General features: G+C 46.8%; 1 protein-coding gene across 1 annotated transcript in view; it reads left to right on the forward strand.

The window, feature by feature from the left end:
* Positions 1-12,488, forward strand: part of LOC135559050 (YEATS domain-containing protein 2-like) — a 109,377-nt gene extending 96,889 nt beyond the window's left edge. Inside the window, exons 23-30 of the mRNA XM_064993386.1 lie at positions 3,495-3,669; positions 4,023-4,099; positions 4,554-4,633; positions 5,908-6,118; positions 7,130-7,368; positions 9,801-9,875; positions 10,085-10,158; positions 10,266-12,488. Of these exons, the coding sequence (XP_064849458.1) occupies positions 3,495-3,669; positions 4,023-4,099; positions 4,554-4,633; positions 5,908-6,118; positions 7,130-7,368; positions 9,801-9,875; positions 10,085-10,158; positions 10,266-10,374 (1,040 nt within the window). The 3' untranslated portion in view covers positions 10,375-12,488. The remainder of the gene's footprint in view (positions 1-3,494; positions 3,670-4,022; positions 4,100-4,553; positions 4,634-5,907; positions 6,119-7,129; positions 7,369-9,800; positions 9,876-10,084; positions 10,159-10,265) is intronic.
* Positions 12,489-19,109: the final 6,621 nt, after the last annotated feature.

Consider the following 19,109-nt stretch of genomic DNA (forward strand, 5'->3'; position numbering starts at 1 on the left):
GTCATAAACAGCGCAATGCTTGACGCACAACGAAGAGCTGCTGGCAAAACGCACGAAAACGCATGAATGTTTACGCGCCTGCTTCTGCCTACCACCGCTCAGTCAGATACTTGTATGCTCAGTCAGATTATATGCAATGCAGGACACGCTAGATAATATCTAGTAATATCATCAACCATGTGTAGTTAACTAGTGATTATGATTGATTGTTTTTTATAAGATAAGTTTAATGCTAGCTAGCAACTTACGTTGGCTTACTGCATTCGCGTAACAGGCAGTCTCCTTGTGGAGTACAAGGAGAGAGGCAGGTCGTTATTGCGTTGGACTAGTTAACTGTGTGGTTGCAAGATTGGATCCCCCGAGCTGACAAGGTGAAAATCTGTCGTTCTGCCCCTGAACAAGGCAGTTAACCCACCGTTCCTAGGTCATCATTGAAAATAAGAATGTGTTCTTAACTGACTTGCCTAGTTAAATAAAGGTACAAAAATATATATATATATATTTTTTTTTCTTTAAATGGGCAAATCGGCGCCCAAAAATTCCGATTTCCGATTGTTATGAAAACTTAAAATCGGCCCTAATTAATCAGCCATTCCGATTAATCGGTCGACCTCTAGTATAGAGTGCAGTGATGTGTCCTATAAGGAGCATTGGTGGCAAATCTGATGGCCGACTGGTAAAGAACATCTAGCCGCTCGAGAGCACCCTTACCTGCCGATCTATAACTTACATCTCCGTAATCTTCTGAATCAGGGTTAGTTTGGCAGCTGGGGTGAAAGAGGAGTGATTACGATATAGGAAACCAAGTCTATGTTTAACTTAGCCTGAAGCTTTGATATGTGCTGAGAGAAGGACAGTGTACTTTCTAGCCATACTCCCAAGTACTTGTATGAGGTGACTACCTCAAGCTCTAAACCCTCAGAGGTAGTGATCACACCGGAGAGGGGCATTCTTCTTACCAAACCACATGCCCTTTGTTTTGGAGGTGTTCAGCTGTGAGGGTTTATTCTCCAGGTCTTTAACCGTTTTCCAGAAGTTCTTGGGGTTAGACCCACAGAGAGAGAACTGCTCCTTAATCTTGAAACTCCCCATCCCGGATCCGGGATTGTGACTAAGCCTCAGGCTCATTAGCATAACGCAACGTTAACGATTTCTGAAAATCGCAAATAAAATTAAAATAATGCGTTTGCTCTCAAGCTTAGCCTTTTCTTAACAACACTGTCATCTCAGATTTTCAAAATATGCTTTTGAACCATAGAAATTGACTAATTTGTGTAAGAGTATGCAAAGCTAGCATAGCATTTTGTGTAGCATGTAGCACGCAACATTTTCACAAAAGCCAGATAACCAAATAAATAAAATCATTTACCTTTGAAGAGCTTCTGATGTTTTCAATGAGGAGACTCCCAGCCACATACCAAATGCGCAGTGTTTCCTGAAAGCGTCTGTGTGTAGGAGAAATCGTTCCGTTTTCTACATTGCGCCTGGCTACCGAAACGAACCGAAAATGCAGTCACCTACAACGTGAAACTTTTTCCGGATTAACTACATAATATCGACCGAAACATGGCAAACGTTGTTTGGAATCAATCCTCAAGGTGTTTTTTCACATATCTCTTCATTGACATGCAGTTCATGGAAGCTTGCTTCTCTCTCTGTGCCCCATGGAAAAATACTGGCAGGTGACTTTTGCGCACCAATTTCGGCGCAGGACACCGGGCGGACACGTGGTAAATGTGGTCTCTTATGGTCAATCTTCCAACGATCTGCCTACAAATACGTCACAATGCTGCAGACACCTTGGGGAAACGACAGAAAGGGCAGACTCATTCCTCTTGCGTTCACAGCCATATAAGGAGATCATGAAAGACAGAGCCTCAAAAATCCTTGTCATTTCCTGGATGCCAAGTCATCTTGGTTTTGCCTGAAGCTCACGTTAAAGGGCACGCACAGAGAAGATATTTGTATTTCTGGACACGTCAGAGTGTTTTCTTTCGAACAGTAGCAATTATATGCATAGTCGAGCATCTTTTTGTGACAAAATATCTTGTTTAAAACGGGAACGTTTTTCTTCCAAAAATGAAATAGCGCCACCATAAGTGTAAGAGGTTAAAGTAACTAACTTTGGCCTTCCGGATAGCCTGAGTGCACTTATTTCTCATTTGCCTGAACAAGACTCAGTCAGCTGAGTATGCGAGCCTTTCGCCAAATGCAATTCTTGAGGTGGTGTAATTACAACAACAAAAAAACGGTCGAACCAGGGCCCGAACCTGTTTTTCATTTTCTCCAGGCCTTTTTTCATTCTTCAAAGGTCTCTGGATTTGGGTAGGGTAGCCTGTGAGACTCCTGCCATTTGTTGGGCTCAAAGGCTGTTCGTTTGCCAGAGAACCCTCTGTATAGCTTGGGAAAATGAATCTTTGGTAGTAGTAATCCTTCCAGGTAATTTTGTCCAAAATTAGGTTGTAGGTTTGGAGTTTTGATCTGGAGTGAAGGTTATGCTGTGGAGGGTAGCATCCTGTATGTCCCTGCCGAAAAATCCAAGTTGATCTAACTCCAAATCTATCTTTTTGTTAAAAAAAACATGTTGAAAAATGCGAGAGCTCACATGCAGCTATGTCTCTCCCTCCCTCCCTTTTACCTCATTGACTAATCCCGAGGGGTCGAAGACTTCATTAACTAATCCCTAAGGGTCGTAGACTTCATTGACTAATCCCTAGGGGTCGTAGACTTAATTGACTAATCCCGAGGGGTCGAAGACTTCATTAACTAATCCCTAAGGGTCGTAGACTTCATTGACTAATCCCTAGGGGTCGTAGACTTAATTGACTAATCCCTAGGGGTCGAAGACTTCATTAACTAATCCCTAAGGGTCGTAGACTTCATTGACTAATCCCTAGGGGTCGTAGACTTAATTGACTAATCCCTAGGGGTCGTAGACTTCATTGACTAATCCCCAGGGTTCGTAGACTTCATTGACTAATCCCTAGGGGTCGTAGACTTCATTGACTAATCCCTAGGGGTCGTAGACTTCATTGACTAATCCCTAGGGGTCGTAGACTTCATTGACTAATTTCTAGGGGTCGTAGACTTCATTGACTAATCCCTAGGGGTCGTAGACTTCGGCTGGCCAAAGAAACCTTTGCCAAAGTCCAAAACGAACAAAATCGCCACAAAATGTTGTCATAAATGGTTAAATAAAGGTTAAATAGAAATAAATAACAAATGATATACACACAAGCTGTTCCAAGCGGTTTCGGCTGGGAAGCGCCCGGTCGCCCCTTCGCCTTCCTTTCTCTTTCCTCCACACACTCAGCTCTCCATCCCTCCTTTTCACCTCACGTTTCTACCACTTAACAATTCCTCCACTTTTTACACTTCCACCCTCAACCCCTCTCTTCCACTCTCTCCCCCCTTCTTCCTTGTAAAGGTTGCATTTTGTCTTGTTTGTATTTTGAGCCCCATCTCGTTCTCTGTATCTCCCGTCTCCTCTACAGTGAAGACAGAGCCAGGAGTCTGTACACCCGTCTCTGCTACACCTGCCCCGTCGCCCCCTGTAACAGCCCCTGTTGCCTTCTCCACCCATGTAGCTGCTCCTCCCACTGCCTTCGCCTCAGTCAAACTGGAGCAGGGGGCCGACACCAGCTCACACCAGCACGTCGAGGTCATCAAGTAAGGACAACTCGGGTGCAATATGAGTTATTACAAAGGGGTCCCAGGAGAACCTGAACTAAGCTCATACCACATCAGTTACACTATAAATGTAACTTCTTGGCTAAGAAGTAAGGACTACTTAGATATATCTCAGACAAAACAGTATATGCTATGAAAAGGACTGGCTATTGGCGAATAACGAAGCACCAAACCGTTAGCATTGCAGCACTAGCATTGTTCTACACCACAGAAGCAAAGTGGGCTATTGGATGTGGATGGTTTGGGCACTACACCCAGACCTATGGGTTTGCTTGAGAGTCTGTTGGTGTCTTGCGTGTGGTAATGTGTTTGTGCTTCTCCTGGCTCCTCAGCACGGAACACATAGAGACCCTCATGCAGCTGCTCACCGCCGTGGTGAAGAAATCCCCCCTCATCGTAGCAGAGAAGAGTAAGCTCCCTTCCTCATTTTCTTTGTTCTCACTCCTGACTCTCTTTACATTCTTCTTAGACCAGGTGCCATGTAAATAAAGCTTGAGTGAGACGGATGGGATGTTAAACCGGTGTCCTGACTCTGGTCATTACAAATCCCATGCCACTTATCGCAAGACTAGGGGTGTTAAAAGTCCCAACCTGGTCCCATTTGTCATTCTTAATTGGCGTATCACTCCTCACCTCTCCACCATGCTATCTAATGTGTGGTGAGCGTTCGGGCGCATAATGGTCGTCGGTGCATCACCCGAGTGGTTGCCACACATTGGTGGTGGATGAGGTGAGCTTCCCCCTTACGATGTAAAGTGCTTTGAGTGCCTTAGTTGGTAGAATGGCGCTATATAAATCAATAATTATTATGTAGATAGTGTATGCTGTGTGTTGTCTGGTTAATACTGTGTTGTGTTGTTCAGCCGAGGAATCCCATCCGTTCTGTGCAGTGTCTACTGAGCAGTATTACTCCTGGAACATTGGGAAACGCAGGGCAGCAGAGGTAAAGATTGTTTGTTTGTGTTGTTGGCTGTGTGTTTGTTAGTCTTGCTGTGTACAACATGTGTAAACATGTCAGTGTTCATTAGTGTTGTTTATGCGTGTGTTTACACGTGACTTTGACTCTGCATATTTTCTGCTTACCTCATGTCTCTCTGTCCAGTCGGATTCTTCTCTCTCTCTATTTTTGCCCCGTCATCATCCTCCTCTTTCATCTCTACAAAATACACACACACACACACACGTTTACCCCAGATGCTGCCTAGAGCCCCTGTAAACCCATTATCTATGGAGACAGTCTAGACTGGTTTTCTTCTCTCTATCTGACAGTCAGTCTCTCAAACAGCAGTGTTCTATGCTGCCTGGCCCAGAACTTATTCTACCCTGGAAAATAGTATGATGATGATGAGGTTAATGGTCCACCCGAGGATTACTACTTACTAACTCATATCTCCTATGAACTCATAAAGGAGGTTCAGAGGGAGCAATGCCCGAAGACACCCTGGAGAGGGCTGGCTCTGAGCTGTCTAGCTAAAATCCAATTTGTTAATTGTTAATCATTCGTCTATTAATTGTATTGTACTGTATTGTCTTCTGACCCATGTTTTACATTGTGATTGTCATTAATAAAGACATTAAGAAAGAAAAAAGCAATCAGAGCTATCTCCATCATAATGTGCAAAGTGTGTTGTCTGTTTTGTATTTAGTATGTCTATACACGTAACTGCCAAAATAAAGGAAACACCAACATAAAGTGTCTTAATAGGACGTTGGTCCACCACAAACCAGAACAGCTTCAATGCACCTTGGCATAGATTCTACAAGTGTCTGGAACTCTATTGGAGGGATGTGACCCCATTCTTCCTCGAAATTCCATCATTTGGTGTTTCACTTGAGGTACCGCTCCAGAATCTCCCATAAGTGTTCAATCGGGTTAATATCTATTGACTTGATCCCATGGCATATGGTTTACATTGTTTTCATGCTCATCCAACCATTCAGTGACCACTTCTGCCCTGTGAATGGGGGCATTGTCATCCTATGGGAGCATAGCCATGGTAGCCAAAATAATGGCCTGCTCAGCATTTTATACATGACCCTAAGCATTATGGGATGTTAATTGCATAATTAACCCAGGAACCACATCTGTGTGGAAGCACCTGCTTTCAAAATACTTTGTATCCCTCATTTACACAAGTGTTTCCATTATTTTGGCAAGTACCTGTGTGTTGATTTGAGTGCACTTGAAATAAAGTTGATATGGTTGTCTCATTGTAGCTCCAGCGTGCGGTAGCAGTGAAGCGTGTGGTCCAGGATGTATTGGAGCGCTGCCCCCGCCTGCAGGCCCTCACCCCCCCTAAGACCAGAGAGGTGGTCCAGTGGTGCCGACAGAGAGGCTACACACCCCCGGACCCCGAGCCCCTACGCAGCAGCAGGCCTGACGAAGGAACCATGGAGGACATCCTCACACAGATAGACAACGAACCAGGTAGAGTGGGTGGGGGAAGGGAGGGAGAGAGAGGGAAAGGGAGGGAGAGGGAGGGAGAGAGGGAGAGAGAGAGAGAGAGAGACAGAGAGAGAGACAGAGAGAGAGAGACAGAGAGAGAGACAGAGAGAGAGACAGAGAGAGAGAGAGAGAGAGAGAGAGAGAGAATGCCTCTAACTCTATTATGTGGCATTTTGTAACCTTTTTCAATGTACTGTGTTATTAGTGCTGGTATTCACAGGCAGTCCTAATTAATTCTGTCTATTGTTCCTGTTCCTGCATGGTGGAAAAAGGAGGCCTCTAGCCTGATGAGTCACACACACAGCCAAGCTCTGTTCTATGCTCTGATCGCTATGGCCCAAATGCACACACTCTTTGGCTCTCTCTCTTTCATACACTCTCTCTACCTCACTCACTGTCTTTCTCTGCATGTCTAAATACAAAGTTAGGAACAGATGTGCTCAGCCTTCACACCTGTTTAAAGCTCTCACCTGTTAGCCTATCAAGATGTAATTCATATAAAGAGCAAGGGCTCCTTCTATGGAGTACAGAGCAATATACACTGTGTACAAAATCACTGACCAGGTGAAAGCTCTGATCCCTTATTCAATTAGTGTAGATGAAGGGATAATTATTTTTTTTATCTGAGAGACAACAATTGAGACATGGATTGTGTATCACCACCTTCCGGAGACACCTGAAACCCCACCTCTTCAAGGAATACCTAGGATAGGATAAAGTAATCCTTCTCACCCCCCCCCCCCCCCCTTAAATGATTTAGATGCACTATTGTAAAGTGGCTGTTCCACTGGATGTCAGAAGGGGAATTCACCAACTTGTAAGTCGCTCTGGATAAGAGCGTCTGCTAAATGACTTAAATGTAATGTAAATGTAATGTGTATGTGTGCCGTCCAGAGGGTGTACGGATAGAGAACATAGATAGAGAACATTCTCGGTTTTTGGAACCTCTACCTTTGTGTGTGTGTTAACTTGTGTGTATACATCATTGTTTAGAGTGCCCCTCTACCCTGGGTAGCTGTGAGGAGTTGGTCCAGCGGTTGGAGCAGCTGCAGACCCTGTTGAAGACTGAGCCAGAGGATGATGATGATGATGAAGTCCTAGACATCGTCAGTGTGACCCCGCCCTCTCAGAAGTTAAAGGTCAAAGAAGAGGAACAGGAAACGGACCCCGAGCCCAAGTACTTCCTGGCCCCATGCCCCTCGGCCCAGTTTGTCAGCGAAACAGCCCAACAGGTGAGGAGCTACAGTGCCTTGCAAAAGTATTCACCCACCTTGGCGTTTTTCCTGTTTTGTTGCATTACAACCTGTAATTTAAATTGATTTTTATTTGGATTTCATGTAATGGACATACACAAAATTGTCCAAATTCGTGAAGTAAGTTGAAAAAAAATAACTTCTTTAAAAAAATTAACAGGTGCGTGCATATGTATTCACCCCCTTTGCTATGAAGCCCCTAAATAAGATCTGGTGCAACCAATTACCTTTAGGAGTCACACAGTTAGTTAAATAAAGTCCACTTGTGTGCAATCTAAGTGTCACATGATCTGTCACATGATCTCAGTATATATACACACCTGTTCTGAAAGGCCCCAGAGTCTGCAACACCACAAATCAAGGGGCACCACCAAGCAAGTGGCACCATGAAGACCAATGAGCTCTCCAAACAGGTCAGGGACAAAGTTGTGGAGAACTACAGATCAGGGTTGGGTTATAGAAAAATATCAGAATCTTTGAACATCCCACAGAGCACCATTAAATCCATTATTACAAATGGAAAGAATATGGCACCACAACAAACCTGCCAAGAGAGGGCCGCCCACCAAAACTCACAGACCAGGCAAGGAGGGCATTAATCAGAGAGGCAGCAAAGAGACCAAAGACCACCCTGAAGGAGCTGCAAAGCTCCACAGCGGAGATTGGAGTATCTGTCCACAGGACCACTTTAAGTCATACACTCCACAGAGCTGGGCTTTACTGAAGTGGTCAGAAAAAAGACATTGTTAGAGAAAAAAATAGGCAAACGTGTTCGCCAAAAGGCATGTGGGAGAGTCCCCAAACATATGCAAGAAGGTACTCTGGGTCAGATGAGACTAAAATTTAGCTTTTTAGCCATCAAGGAAAACGCTATGTCTGGCGCAAACCCAACACCTCTCATCACCCCGAGAACGCCATCCCCACATTGAAGCATGGTGGTGGAAGCATGCTGTGGGGATGTTTTTCATTGGGAGGGACTGGGAAACTGGTCAGAATTCAAGGAATGATGGATGGTGCTAAATACAGGGAAATTCCTGACTGAAACCTGTTTCCGTCTTCCAGAGATGTAAGACTTGGACAGAGGTTCACCTTCCAACAGGACAATGAACCTTAGCATGCTGCTAAAACAACGCAAGAGTGGTTTAAAGGGAAACATTTAAATGTCTTGGAATGACCTAGTCAAAGCCCAGACCTCAATCCAATTTAGAATCTTTGGTATGACTTAAAGATTGCTGTACACCAGCAGGAAGCCATCCAACTTGAAGGAGATGGAGCAGTTTCTCCTTGAAGAATGGGCAAAAATCCCAGTGGCTAGATGTGCCAAGCTTATAGAGACATATTCCAAGAGACTTGCAGCTGTAATTGATGCAGAAGGTGACTCTACAAAGTATTGACTTTGGGGGGGTGAATAGTTATGCACGCTCAAGTTTTCCGTTTTTTTGTAGAACAATAAAAAATATTTTGCATCTTCAAAGTGGTAGGCATGTTTTGTAAATCAAATGATACTAACCCCCCCAAAAATCTATTTTCATTCCAAGTTGTAAAAGGCAACAAAATAGGAAAATTGCCAAGGGGGGTGAATATTTTTGCAAGGCACTGTATCTGGTCAGCACTGACAAATAAGGGAATTGGTCGAAGTTGACCCTTAAATAAAAGCTGGCTTTTCTTCTTGCCATATAAGTATACCGATTTAGACCTGGGAGGAAACCAAGAATGTGCACTTTGCAGTGAAATTCAACCCTCAGTGGACAATTGTCCTTTGCAGACGAGAGGTTGGCTATGAAAGTTGATAAGCACCTAAAAATCTGCAGCTTTCACAGTGCTGTATTAAGATGCTAGAGGATTGTGGGATGAGGATAATCCTGGAAAAAGAGTGTAAAAATATACACTCCTAGCATCAGCACAACTGTGTAAAGTATCTTCTGGTAACAAGACACAGCATCTCCTAACTTAAGTCTCAGTCTTTCGCTCTCCCTTCTCCCCTAACCCTCTCCCTTCTCCCCTAACCCTCTCCCTTCTCCCCTAACCCTCTCCCTTCTCCCCTAACCCTCTTCCTTCTCCCCTAACCCTCTCCCTTCTCCCCTAACCCTCTCCCTTCTCCCCTAACCCTCTTCCTTCTCCCCTAACCCTCTCCCTTCTCCCCTAACCCTCTCCCTTCTCCCCTAACCCTCTCCCTTCTCCCCTAACCCTCTCCCTTCTCCCCTAACCCTCTCCCTTCTCCCCTAACCCTCTCCCTTCTCCCCTAACCCTCTTCCTTCTCCCCCTAACCCTCTCCCTTCTCCCCTAACCCTCTCCCTTCTCCCCTAACCCTCTCCCTTCTCCCCTAACCCTCTCCCTTCTCCCCTAACCCTCTCCCTTCTCCCCTAACCCTCTCCCTTCTCCCCTAACCCTCTCCTTTCTCCATCTCTCAGATTGGCGTGGTCTTTCAGCAGGTGGAGGTGGAGAAGAATGTTTTTGCTCCAGTGATCGAGGCCATGATTCTAAAGGTTAGTTACTCCGGATGCCTCAAACACAACACAGCATAATGAACAATGAGAATGAAAGTCGGCCTCACCTAAAGATAGGCATCACGAGATTGACAATACATTTTTCCCGTGTCCCTCTGTGCACCAGTCTTTGTTCTTGTTCTGATATAAGATGTTCTGTGATGTTGTGTAGATTGTAGGGTATGGTAAGTGTTTGTCTTTTTGTTCAGGCGACAGAGCAGTTTGCTAGTGACATCCTGAGAGAAGCTCTGGCTGGAGCCCACGTAAAATCCCACCAGAACAGGTGAGACAACCTCATTTTCCCAATACACACTGAGCTGGTATACTAACCACTGAGAATGTATTAAATACACTATTAGGTCAATGAATATCTTCCTGATGTGTCCTCAGGGCTCCCAGAGAGATCACAGCCATAAACATTCACCAGGCGTCCAGCAGCACCCCCACATGTGACTTCCTCACCAACACGCACATGGGCTACATGACCAAGGAGGACTGATTACACACAACCTAGCTAAGAACAACGGCCACTCAGACTGAGAGAGATACACGCACACTAGCTACTAGGGCTGGGAATTACCAGGGACCTCACGATACAATATTTATCATGATACTTACGCGCCGATACAATATGTATTGCGATTCTCACAATTCTATATGTATTGCAATTCAATACTGTGATTTCATTGTTGTTCCAGACATATTGCTCACCATATGTCTGCTGCCGAGGGACAAGAGAGATGAGAACGAGTTTTTATCTTGGAAATAAAAGTGATGAAAACAAATTGGCTCCCTATTTAAAAAGAAAATGAAGAACAAACTCTGAAGGAAAAATGCTAGAGTTTTGGTGCAGGTTACAGACAGCTAGCGTAATAATAATATTGCGAAATTGTCAAAACGATACGATATATCATCAGAAATAATGTCCCAATATGTAACTGTATCGATATTTCCCCCATCACTACTGGCTACTCACATCAGTCTCACTAGCTGAGAGACGGGCAGTAAGAGCTGCAGAACGAAGTCGCTTTGGACAAAAGCGTCTGCTAAATGGGATATATATATATATATATATATATATATATATATATATATGGACCTGCCTCTGGGGTTCAACTGAACTGTCGGGCCTTCAGAAGAACTCTCTGACAGACATTGACCACAACAGAGAAACAGTCCGACCTCCCCTGGAAGACCATCTCACCAACCGACATTTTAAACCATTAGTCAGCTACTTTTCATATCTCAGTATCATCAAGTAGAATCAAGAACACAGACAACACCAAACACCTGGGTGGAATTCAGGACTCCACAACCTTCTGAACATTAAGATATGGCATGATCTCTAAACCCTTAGCAGAGTCCAAAATGTGTACATTTCCTCCAATAGTTCTAGAATACTGGACCGTTGGCTTTCATCGTTTTCTAATTCTCAGCGCTGCTCAGGCTATTTCTCCAACCGTCGCCACGTTCAAACGAATAGCGGGAGCCATGTTGGTCGGTAATGTGGGGGAGGTGCGCAGTCAGGCTGTGCATCCCCTGCGGAAGGTGGTCGTAGATCCAGATGTGTCACAGTGGGCCGCAGGTCTATCGCGTCTCTGCGCCTGTGGACGTCTCTGAATTGGCTTTATCTTGTTATGGGGTCCCCTGACATTTTAGTGATTAGAAAATAGGGTCCCCGTTGGAATACCGTTGCTGTACTCTATATGACGACAGATCAGTATATCTGTTCTACTCAATAAACAGTATTTCTATAACGCTGTGCCCTACTGAATGTGACCCCGGGGATCAATCATAACATACCTGGCATAACCGTTTCTTTCATAGTCTGTTTTAGTTTGTATAACTGGTTTACCGGACAGTCAGACTAATGTACTGTATCCACTGACTTAATCACAGCTGGGCTCAGTCTGGTCCCTTTAAAGCACCACACAATGTGAGATAAACCTTGTATTGAACATTGTGGGTCTTAAACATTGTCGAATGCTTCAAAATAGATGTCTATGGGACAGTGTGTCTGGTGTCTCTCATCTTGTAACAGGATGATGTGTGGATCAAATGGTTGAATTTCTCTCTCAAATGGCCACAACAATGCACGCCACGAGGCCAAGTATGTGCTTTGATTGAAACTAAACACATGTAGGCTGTGCTACTTTGTTAACGCCATCTGCTCGAGAATTTGCTCGCTCGCCTAATTCAAAGCAACAGTGTAGGTTCCTTTGAAACCGTACCCTATAACTCGAGAAGATGTAAATGCATATCCTCGTGAAACTCCGTTGAGATCAAATGGTCGGGATGCAAATGCCGCATGGAAGTGTCACCAGTAAAACTTGAAGAATGATAATTCACGATCGACAGTGAGAAATGCACAAGTAGAGCAGAGACTGTGTAGAGTAGAGAATTCTGCTTCGGACCTTTAGATTCAGAGAAGTCCGCTCCGCAGCCTCGGCCATTAAAGTAGTGTCTGTCTGACAGTCACAGGGAGGAGAGACCTACTGTACATCAGACCAGACGATGACTCCCCCCCCAATAACAGTCTCGGCCATTAAAGTAGTGTCTGTCTGACAGTCACAGGGAGGAGAGACCTACTGTACATCAGACCAGACGATGACTCCCCCAATAACAGTCTCGGCCATTAAAGTAGTGTCTGTCTGACAGTCACAGGGAGGAGAGACCTACTGTACATCAGACCAGACGATGACTCCCCCCAATAACAGCCTCGGCCATTAAAGTAGTGTCTGTCTGACAGTCACAGGGAGGAGAGACCTACTGTACATCAGACCAGACGATGACTCCCCCCAATAACAGTCTCGGCCATTAAAGTAGTGTCTGTCTGACAGTCACAGGGAGGAGAGACCTACTGTACATCAGACCAGACGATGACTCCCCCCCAATAACAGTCTCGGCCATTAAAGTAGTGTCTGTCTGACAGTCACAGGGAGGAGAGACCTACTGTACATCAGACCAGACGATGACTCCCCCCAATAACAGTCTCGGCCATTAAAGTAGTGTCTATCTGACAGTCACAGGGAGGTGAGACCTACTGTACATCAGACCAGACGATGACTCCCCCAATAACAGTCTCGGCCATTAAAGTAGTGTCTGTCTGACAGTCACAGGGAGGAGAGACCTACTGTACATCAGACCAGACGATGACTTCCCCCCAATAACAGCCTCGGCCATTAAAGTAGTGTCTATCTGACAGTCACAGGGAGGAGAGACCTACTGTACATCAGACCAGACGATGACCCCCCCAATAACAGCCTCGGCCATTAAAGTAGTGTCTGTCTGACAGTCACAGGGAGGAGAGACCTACTGTACATCAGACCAGACGATGACCCCCCCAATAACAGTCTCGGCCATTAAAGTAGTGTCTGTCTGACAGTCACAGGGAGGAGAGACCTACTGTACATCAGACCAGACGATGACCCCCCCCCCCAATAACAGCCTCGGCCATTAAAGTAGTGTCTATCTGACAGTCACAGGGAGGAGAGACCTACTGTACATCAGACCAGACGATGACTCCCCCAATAACAGTCTCGGCCATTAAAGTAGTGTCTGTCTGACAGTCACAGGGAGGAGAGACCTACTGTACATCAGACCAGACGATGACTCCCCCCCAATAACAGTCTCGGCCATTAAAGTAGTGTCTGTCTGACAGTCACAGGGAGGAGAGACCTACTGTACATCAGACCAGACGATGACTCCCCCCAATAACAGCCTCGGCCATTAAAGTAGTGTCTGTCTGACAGTCACAGGGAGGAGAGACCTACTGTACATCAGACCAGACGATGACTCCCCCCAATAACAGTCTCGGCCATTAAAGTAGTGTCTATCTGACAGTCACAGGGAGGAGAGACCTACTGTACATCAGACCAGACGATGACTCCCCCAATAACAGTCTCGGCCATTAAAGTAGTGTCTGTCTGACAGTCACAGGGAGGAGAGACCTACTGTACATCAGACCAGACGATGACCCCCCCAATAACAGCCTCGGCCATTAAAGTAGTGTCTGTCTGACAGTCACAGGGAGGAGAGACCTACTGTACATCAGACCAGACGATGACTCCCCCAATAACAGCCTCGGCCATTAAAGTAGTGTCTGTCTGACAGTCACAGGGAGGAGAGACCTACTGTACATCAGACCAGACGATGACTCCCCCCCCAATAACAGTCTCGGCCATTAAAGTAGTGTCTATCTGACAGTCACAGGGAGGAGAGACCTACTGTACATCAGACCAGACGATGACTCCCCCCAATAACAGTCTCGGCCATTAAAGTAGTGTCTGTCTGACAGTCACAGGGAGGAGAGACCTACTGTACATCAGACCAGACGATGACTCCCCCCAATAACAGTCTCGGCCATTAAAGTAGTGTCTATCTGACAGTCACAGGGAGGAGAGACCTACTGTACATCAGACCAGACGATGACTTCCCCCAATAACAGCCTCGGCCATTAAAGTAGTGTCTATCTGACAGTCACAGGGAGGAGAGACCTACTGTACATCAGACCAGACGATGACTCCCCCAATAACAGCCTCGGCCATTAAAGTAGTGTCTGTCTGACAGTCACAGGGAGGAGAGACCTACTGTACATCAGACCAGACGATGACTCCCCCCCCAATAACAGTCTCGGCCATTAAAGTAGTGTCTATCTGACAGTCACAGGGAGGAGAGACCTACTGTACATCAGACCAGACGATGACTCCCCCAATAACAGTCTCGGCCATTAAAGTAGTGTCTGTCTGACAGTCACAGGGAGGAGAGACCTACTGTACATCAGACCAGACGATGACCCCCCCAATAACAGCCTCGGCCATTAAAGTAGTGTCTGTCTGACAGTCACAGGGAGGAGAGACCTACTGTACATCAGACCAGACGATGACTCCCCCCAATAACAGTCTCGGCCATTAAAGTAGTGTCTGTCTGACAGTCACAGGGAGGAGAGACCTACTGTACATCAGACCAGACGATGACCCCCCAATAACAGCCTCGGCCATTAAAGTAGTGTCTATCTGACAGTCACAGGGAGGAGAGACCTACTGTACATCAGACCAGACGATGACTCCCCCAATAACAGCCTCGGCCATTAAAGTAGTGTCTGTCTGACAGTCACAGGGAGGAGAGACCTACTGTACATCAGACCAGACGATGACTCCCCCCAATAACAGTCTCGGCCATTAAAGTAGTGTCTATCTGACAGTCACAGGGAGGAGAGACCTACTGTACATCAGACCAGACGATGACTCCCCCCAATAACAGCCTCGGCCATTAAAGTAGTGTCTGTCTGACAGTCACAGGGAGGAGAGACCTACTGTACATCAGACCAGACGATGACACCCCCCCCCCCAATAACAGCCTCGGCCATTAAAGTAGTGTCTGTCTGACAGTCACAGGGAGGTGAGACCTACTGTACATCAGACCAGACGATGACTCCCCCAATAACAGCCTCGGCCATTAAAGTAGTGTCTGTCTGACAGTCACAGGGAGGAGAGACCTACTGTACATCAGACCAGACGATGACTCCCCCCAATAACAGCCTCGGCCATTAAAGTAGTGTCTGTCTGACAGTCACAGGGAGGAGAGACCTACTGTACATCAGACCAGACGATGACTCCCCCCAATAACAGTCTCGGCCATTAAAGTAGTGTCTGTCTGACAGTCACAGGGAGGAGAGACCTACTGTACATCAGACCAGACGATGACTCCCCCCCAATAACAGTCTTAATACCATTAAAGTAGTGTCTGTCTGACAGTCACAGGGAGGAGAGACCTACTGTACATCAGACCAGACGATGACTCCCCCCCCAATAACAGTCTCGGCCATTAAAGTAGTGTCTGTCTGACAGTCACAGGGAGGAGAGACCTACTGTACATCAGACCAGACGATGACCCCCCCAATAACAGCCTCGGCCATTAAAGTAGTGTCTGTCTGACAGTCACAGGGAGGTGAGACCTACTGTACATCAGACCAGACGATGACCCCCCCAATAACAGCCTCGGCCATTAAAGTAGTGTCTGTCTGACAGTCACAGGGAGGAGAGACCTACTGTACATCAGACCAGACGATGACTCCCCCCCCAATAACAGTCTCGGCCATTAAAGTAGTGTCTGTCTGACAGTCACAGGGAGGAGAGACCTACTGTACATCAGACCAGACGATGACCCCCCAATAACAGCCTCGGCCATTAAAGTAGTGTCTGTCTGACAGTCACAGGGAGGTGAGACCTACTGTACATCAGACCAGACGATGACCCCCCCAATAACAGCCTCGGCCATTAAAGTAGTGTCTGTCTGACAGTCACAGGGAGGAGAGACCTACTGTACATCAGACCAGACGATGACTCCCCCCAATAACAGCCTCGGCCATTAAAGTAGTGTCTGTCTGACAGTCACAGGGAGGAGAGACCTACTGTACATCAGACCAGACGATGACTCCCCCAATAACAGCCTCGGCCATTAAAGTAGTGTCTGTCTGACAGTCACAGGGAGGAGAGACCTACTGTACATCAGACCAGACGATGACTCCCCCCAATAACAGCCTCGGCCATTAAAGTAGTGTCTGTCTGACAGTCACAGGGAGGAGAGACCTACTGTACATCAGACCAGACGATGACCCCCCAATAACAGTCTCGGCCATTAAAGTAGTGTCTATCTGACAGTCACAGGGAGGAGAGACCTACTGTACATCAGACCAGACGATGACTCCCCCCAATAACAGTCTCGGCCATTAAAGTAGTGTCTGTCTGACAGTCACAGGGAGGAGAGACCTACTGTACATCAGACCAGACGATGACCCCCCCAATAACAGCCTCGGCCATTAAAGTAGTGTCTATCTGACAGTCACAGGGAGGAGAGACCTACTGTACATCAGACCAGACGATGACTCCCCCCCAATAACAGTCTCGGCCATTAAAGTAGTGTCTGTCTGACAGTCACAGGGAGGAGAGACCTACTGTACATCAGACCAGACGATGACTCCCCCAATAACAGTCTCGGCCATTAAAGTAGTGTCTGTCTGACAGTCACAGGGAGGAGAGACCTACTGTACATCAGACCAGACGATGACTCCCCCCAATAACAGCCTCGGCCATTAAAGTAGTGTCTGTCTGACAGTCACAGGGAGGAGAGACCTACTGTACATCAGACCAGACGATGACCCCCCCCAATAACAGCCTCGGCCATTAAAGTAGTGTCTGTCTGACAGTCACAGGGAGGAGAGACCTACTGTACATCAGACCAGACGATGACTCCCCCCAATAACAGCCTCGGCCATTAAAGTAGTGTCTATCTGACAGTCACAGGGAGGAGAGACCTACTGTACATCAGACCAGACGATGACTCCCCCCAATAACAGCCTCGGCCATTAAAGTAGTGTCTATCTGACAGTCACAGGGAGGAGAGACCTACTGTACATCAGACCAGACGATGACTCCCCCCCCAATAACAGCCTCGGCCATTAAAGTAGTGTCTATCTGACAGTCACAGGGAGGAGAGACCTACTGTACATCAGACCAGACGATGACTCCCCCCCCAATAACAGCCTCGGCCATTAAAGTAGTGTCTATCTGACAGTCACAGGGAGGAGAGACCTACTGTACATCAGACCAGACGATGACTCCCCCCAATAACAGTCTCGGCCATTAAAGTAGTGTCTGTCTGACAGTCACAGGGAGGAGAGACCTACTGTACATCAGACCAGACGATGACTCCCCCAATAACAGCCTCGGCCATTAAAGTAGTGTCTATCTGACAGTCACAGGGAGGAGAGACCTACTGTACATCAGACCAGACGATGACTCCCCCCAATAACAGCCTCGGCCATTAAAGTAGTGTCTATCTGACAGTCACAGGGAGGAGAGACCTACTGTACATCAGACCAGACGATGACTCCCCCCAATAACAGCCTCGGCCATTAAAGTAGTGTCTGTCTGACAGTCACAGGGAGGAGAGACCTACTGTACATCAGACCAGACGATGACTCCCCCCAATAACAGTCTCGGCCATTAAAGTAGTGTCTGTCTGACAGTCACAGGGAGGAGAGACCTACTGTACATCAGACCAGACGATGACCCCCCCCAATAACAGCCTCGGCCATTAAAGTAGTGTCTGTCTGACAGTCACAGGGAGGAGAGACCTACTGTACATCAGACCAGACGATGACTCCCCCCCCAATAACAGTCTCGGCCATTAAAGTAGTGTCTGTCTGACAGTCACAGGGAGGAGAGACCTACTGTACATCAGACCAGACGATGACTCCCCCCAATAACAGCCTCGGCCATTAAAGTAGTGTCTGTCTGACAGTCACAGGGAGGAGAGACCTACTGTACATCAGACCAGACGATGACTCCCCCCAATAACAGTCTCGGCCATTAAAGTAGTGTCTGTCTGACAGTCACAGGGAGGAGAGACCTACTGTACATCAGACCAGACGATGACTCCCCCCAATAACAGCCTCGGCCATTAAAGTAGTGTCTGTCTGACAGTCACAGGGAGGAGAGACCTACTGTACATCAGACCAGACGATGACTCCCCCCCCCCAATAACAGTCTCGGCCATTAAAGTAGTGTCTGTCTGACAGTCACAGGGAGGAGAGACCTACTGTACATCAGACCAGACGATGACTCCCCCCAATAACAGCCTCGGCCATTAAAGTAGTGTCTGTCTGACAGTCACAGGGAGGAGAGACCTACTGTACATCAGACCAGACGATGACTCCCCCCAATAACAGTCTCGGCCATTAAAGTAGTGTCTGTCTGACAGTCACAGGGAGGAGAGACCTACTGTACATCAGACCAGACGATGACCCCCCCCCAATAACAGTCTCGGCCATTAAAGTAGTGTCTGTCTGACAGTCACAGGGAGGAGAGACCTACTGTACATCAGACCAGACGATGACTCCCCCCAATAACAGTCTCGGCCATTAAAGTAGTGTCTGTCTGACAGTCACAGGGAGGAGAGACCTACTGTACATCAGACCAGACGATGACTCCCCCCAATAACAGTCTCGGCCATTAAAGTAGTGTCTGTCTGACAGTCACAGGGAGGAGAGACCTACTGTACATCAGACCAGACGATGACTCCCCCCCCCAATAACAGTCTCGGCCATTAAAGTAGTGTCTGTCTGACAGTCACAGGGAGGAGAGACCTACTGTACATCAGACCAGACGATGACTCCCCCCAATAACAGTCTCGGCCATTAAAGTAGTGTCTGTCTGACAGTCACAGGGAGGA

The sequence above is a fragment of the Oncorhynchus masou genome, chromosome 17 (assembly GCF_036934945.1).
Source record: "Oncorhynchus masou masou isolate Uvic2021 chromosome 17, UVic_Omas_1.1, whole genome shotgun sequence".
NCBI classification, from domain to species: domain Eukaryota; kingdom Metazoa; phylum Chordata; class Actinopteri; order Salmoniformes; family Salmonidae; genus Oncorhynchus; species Oncorhynchus masou.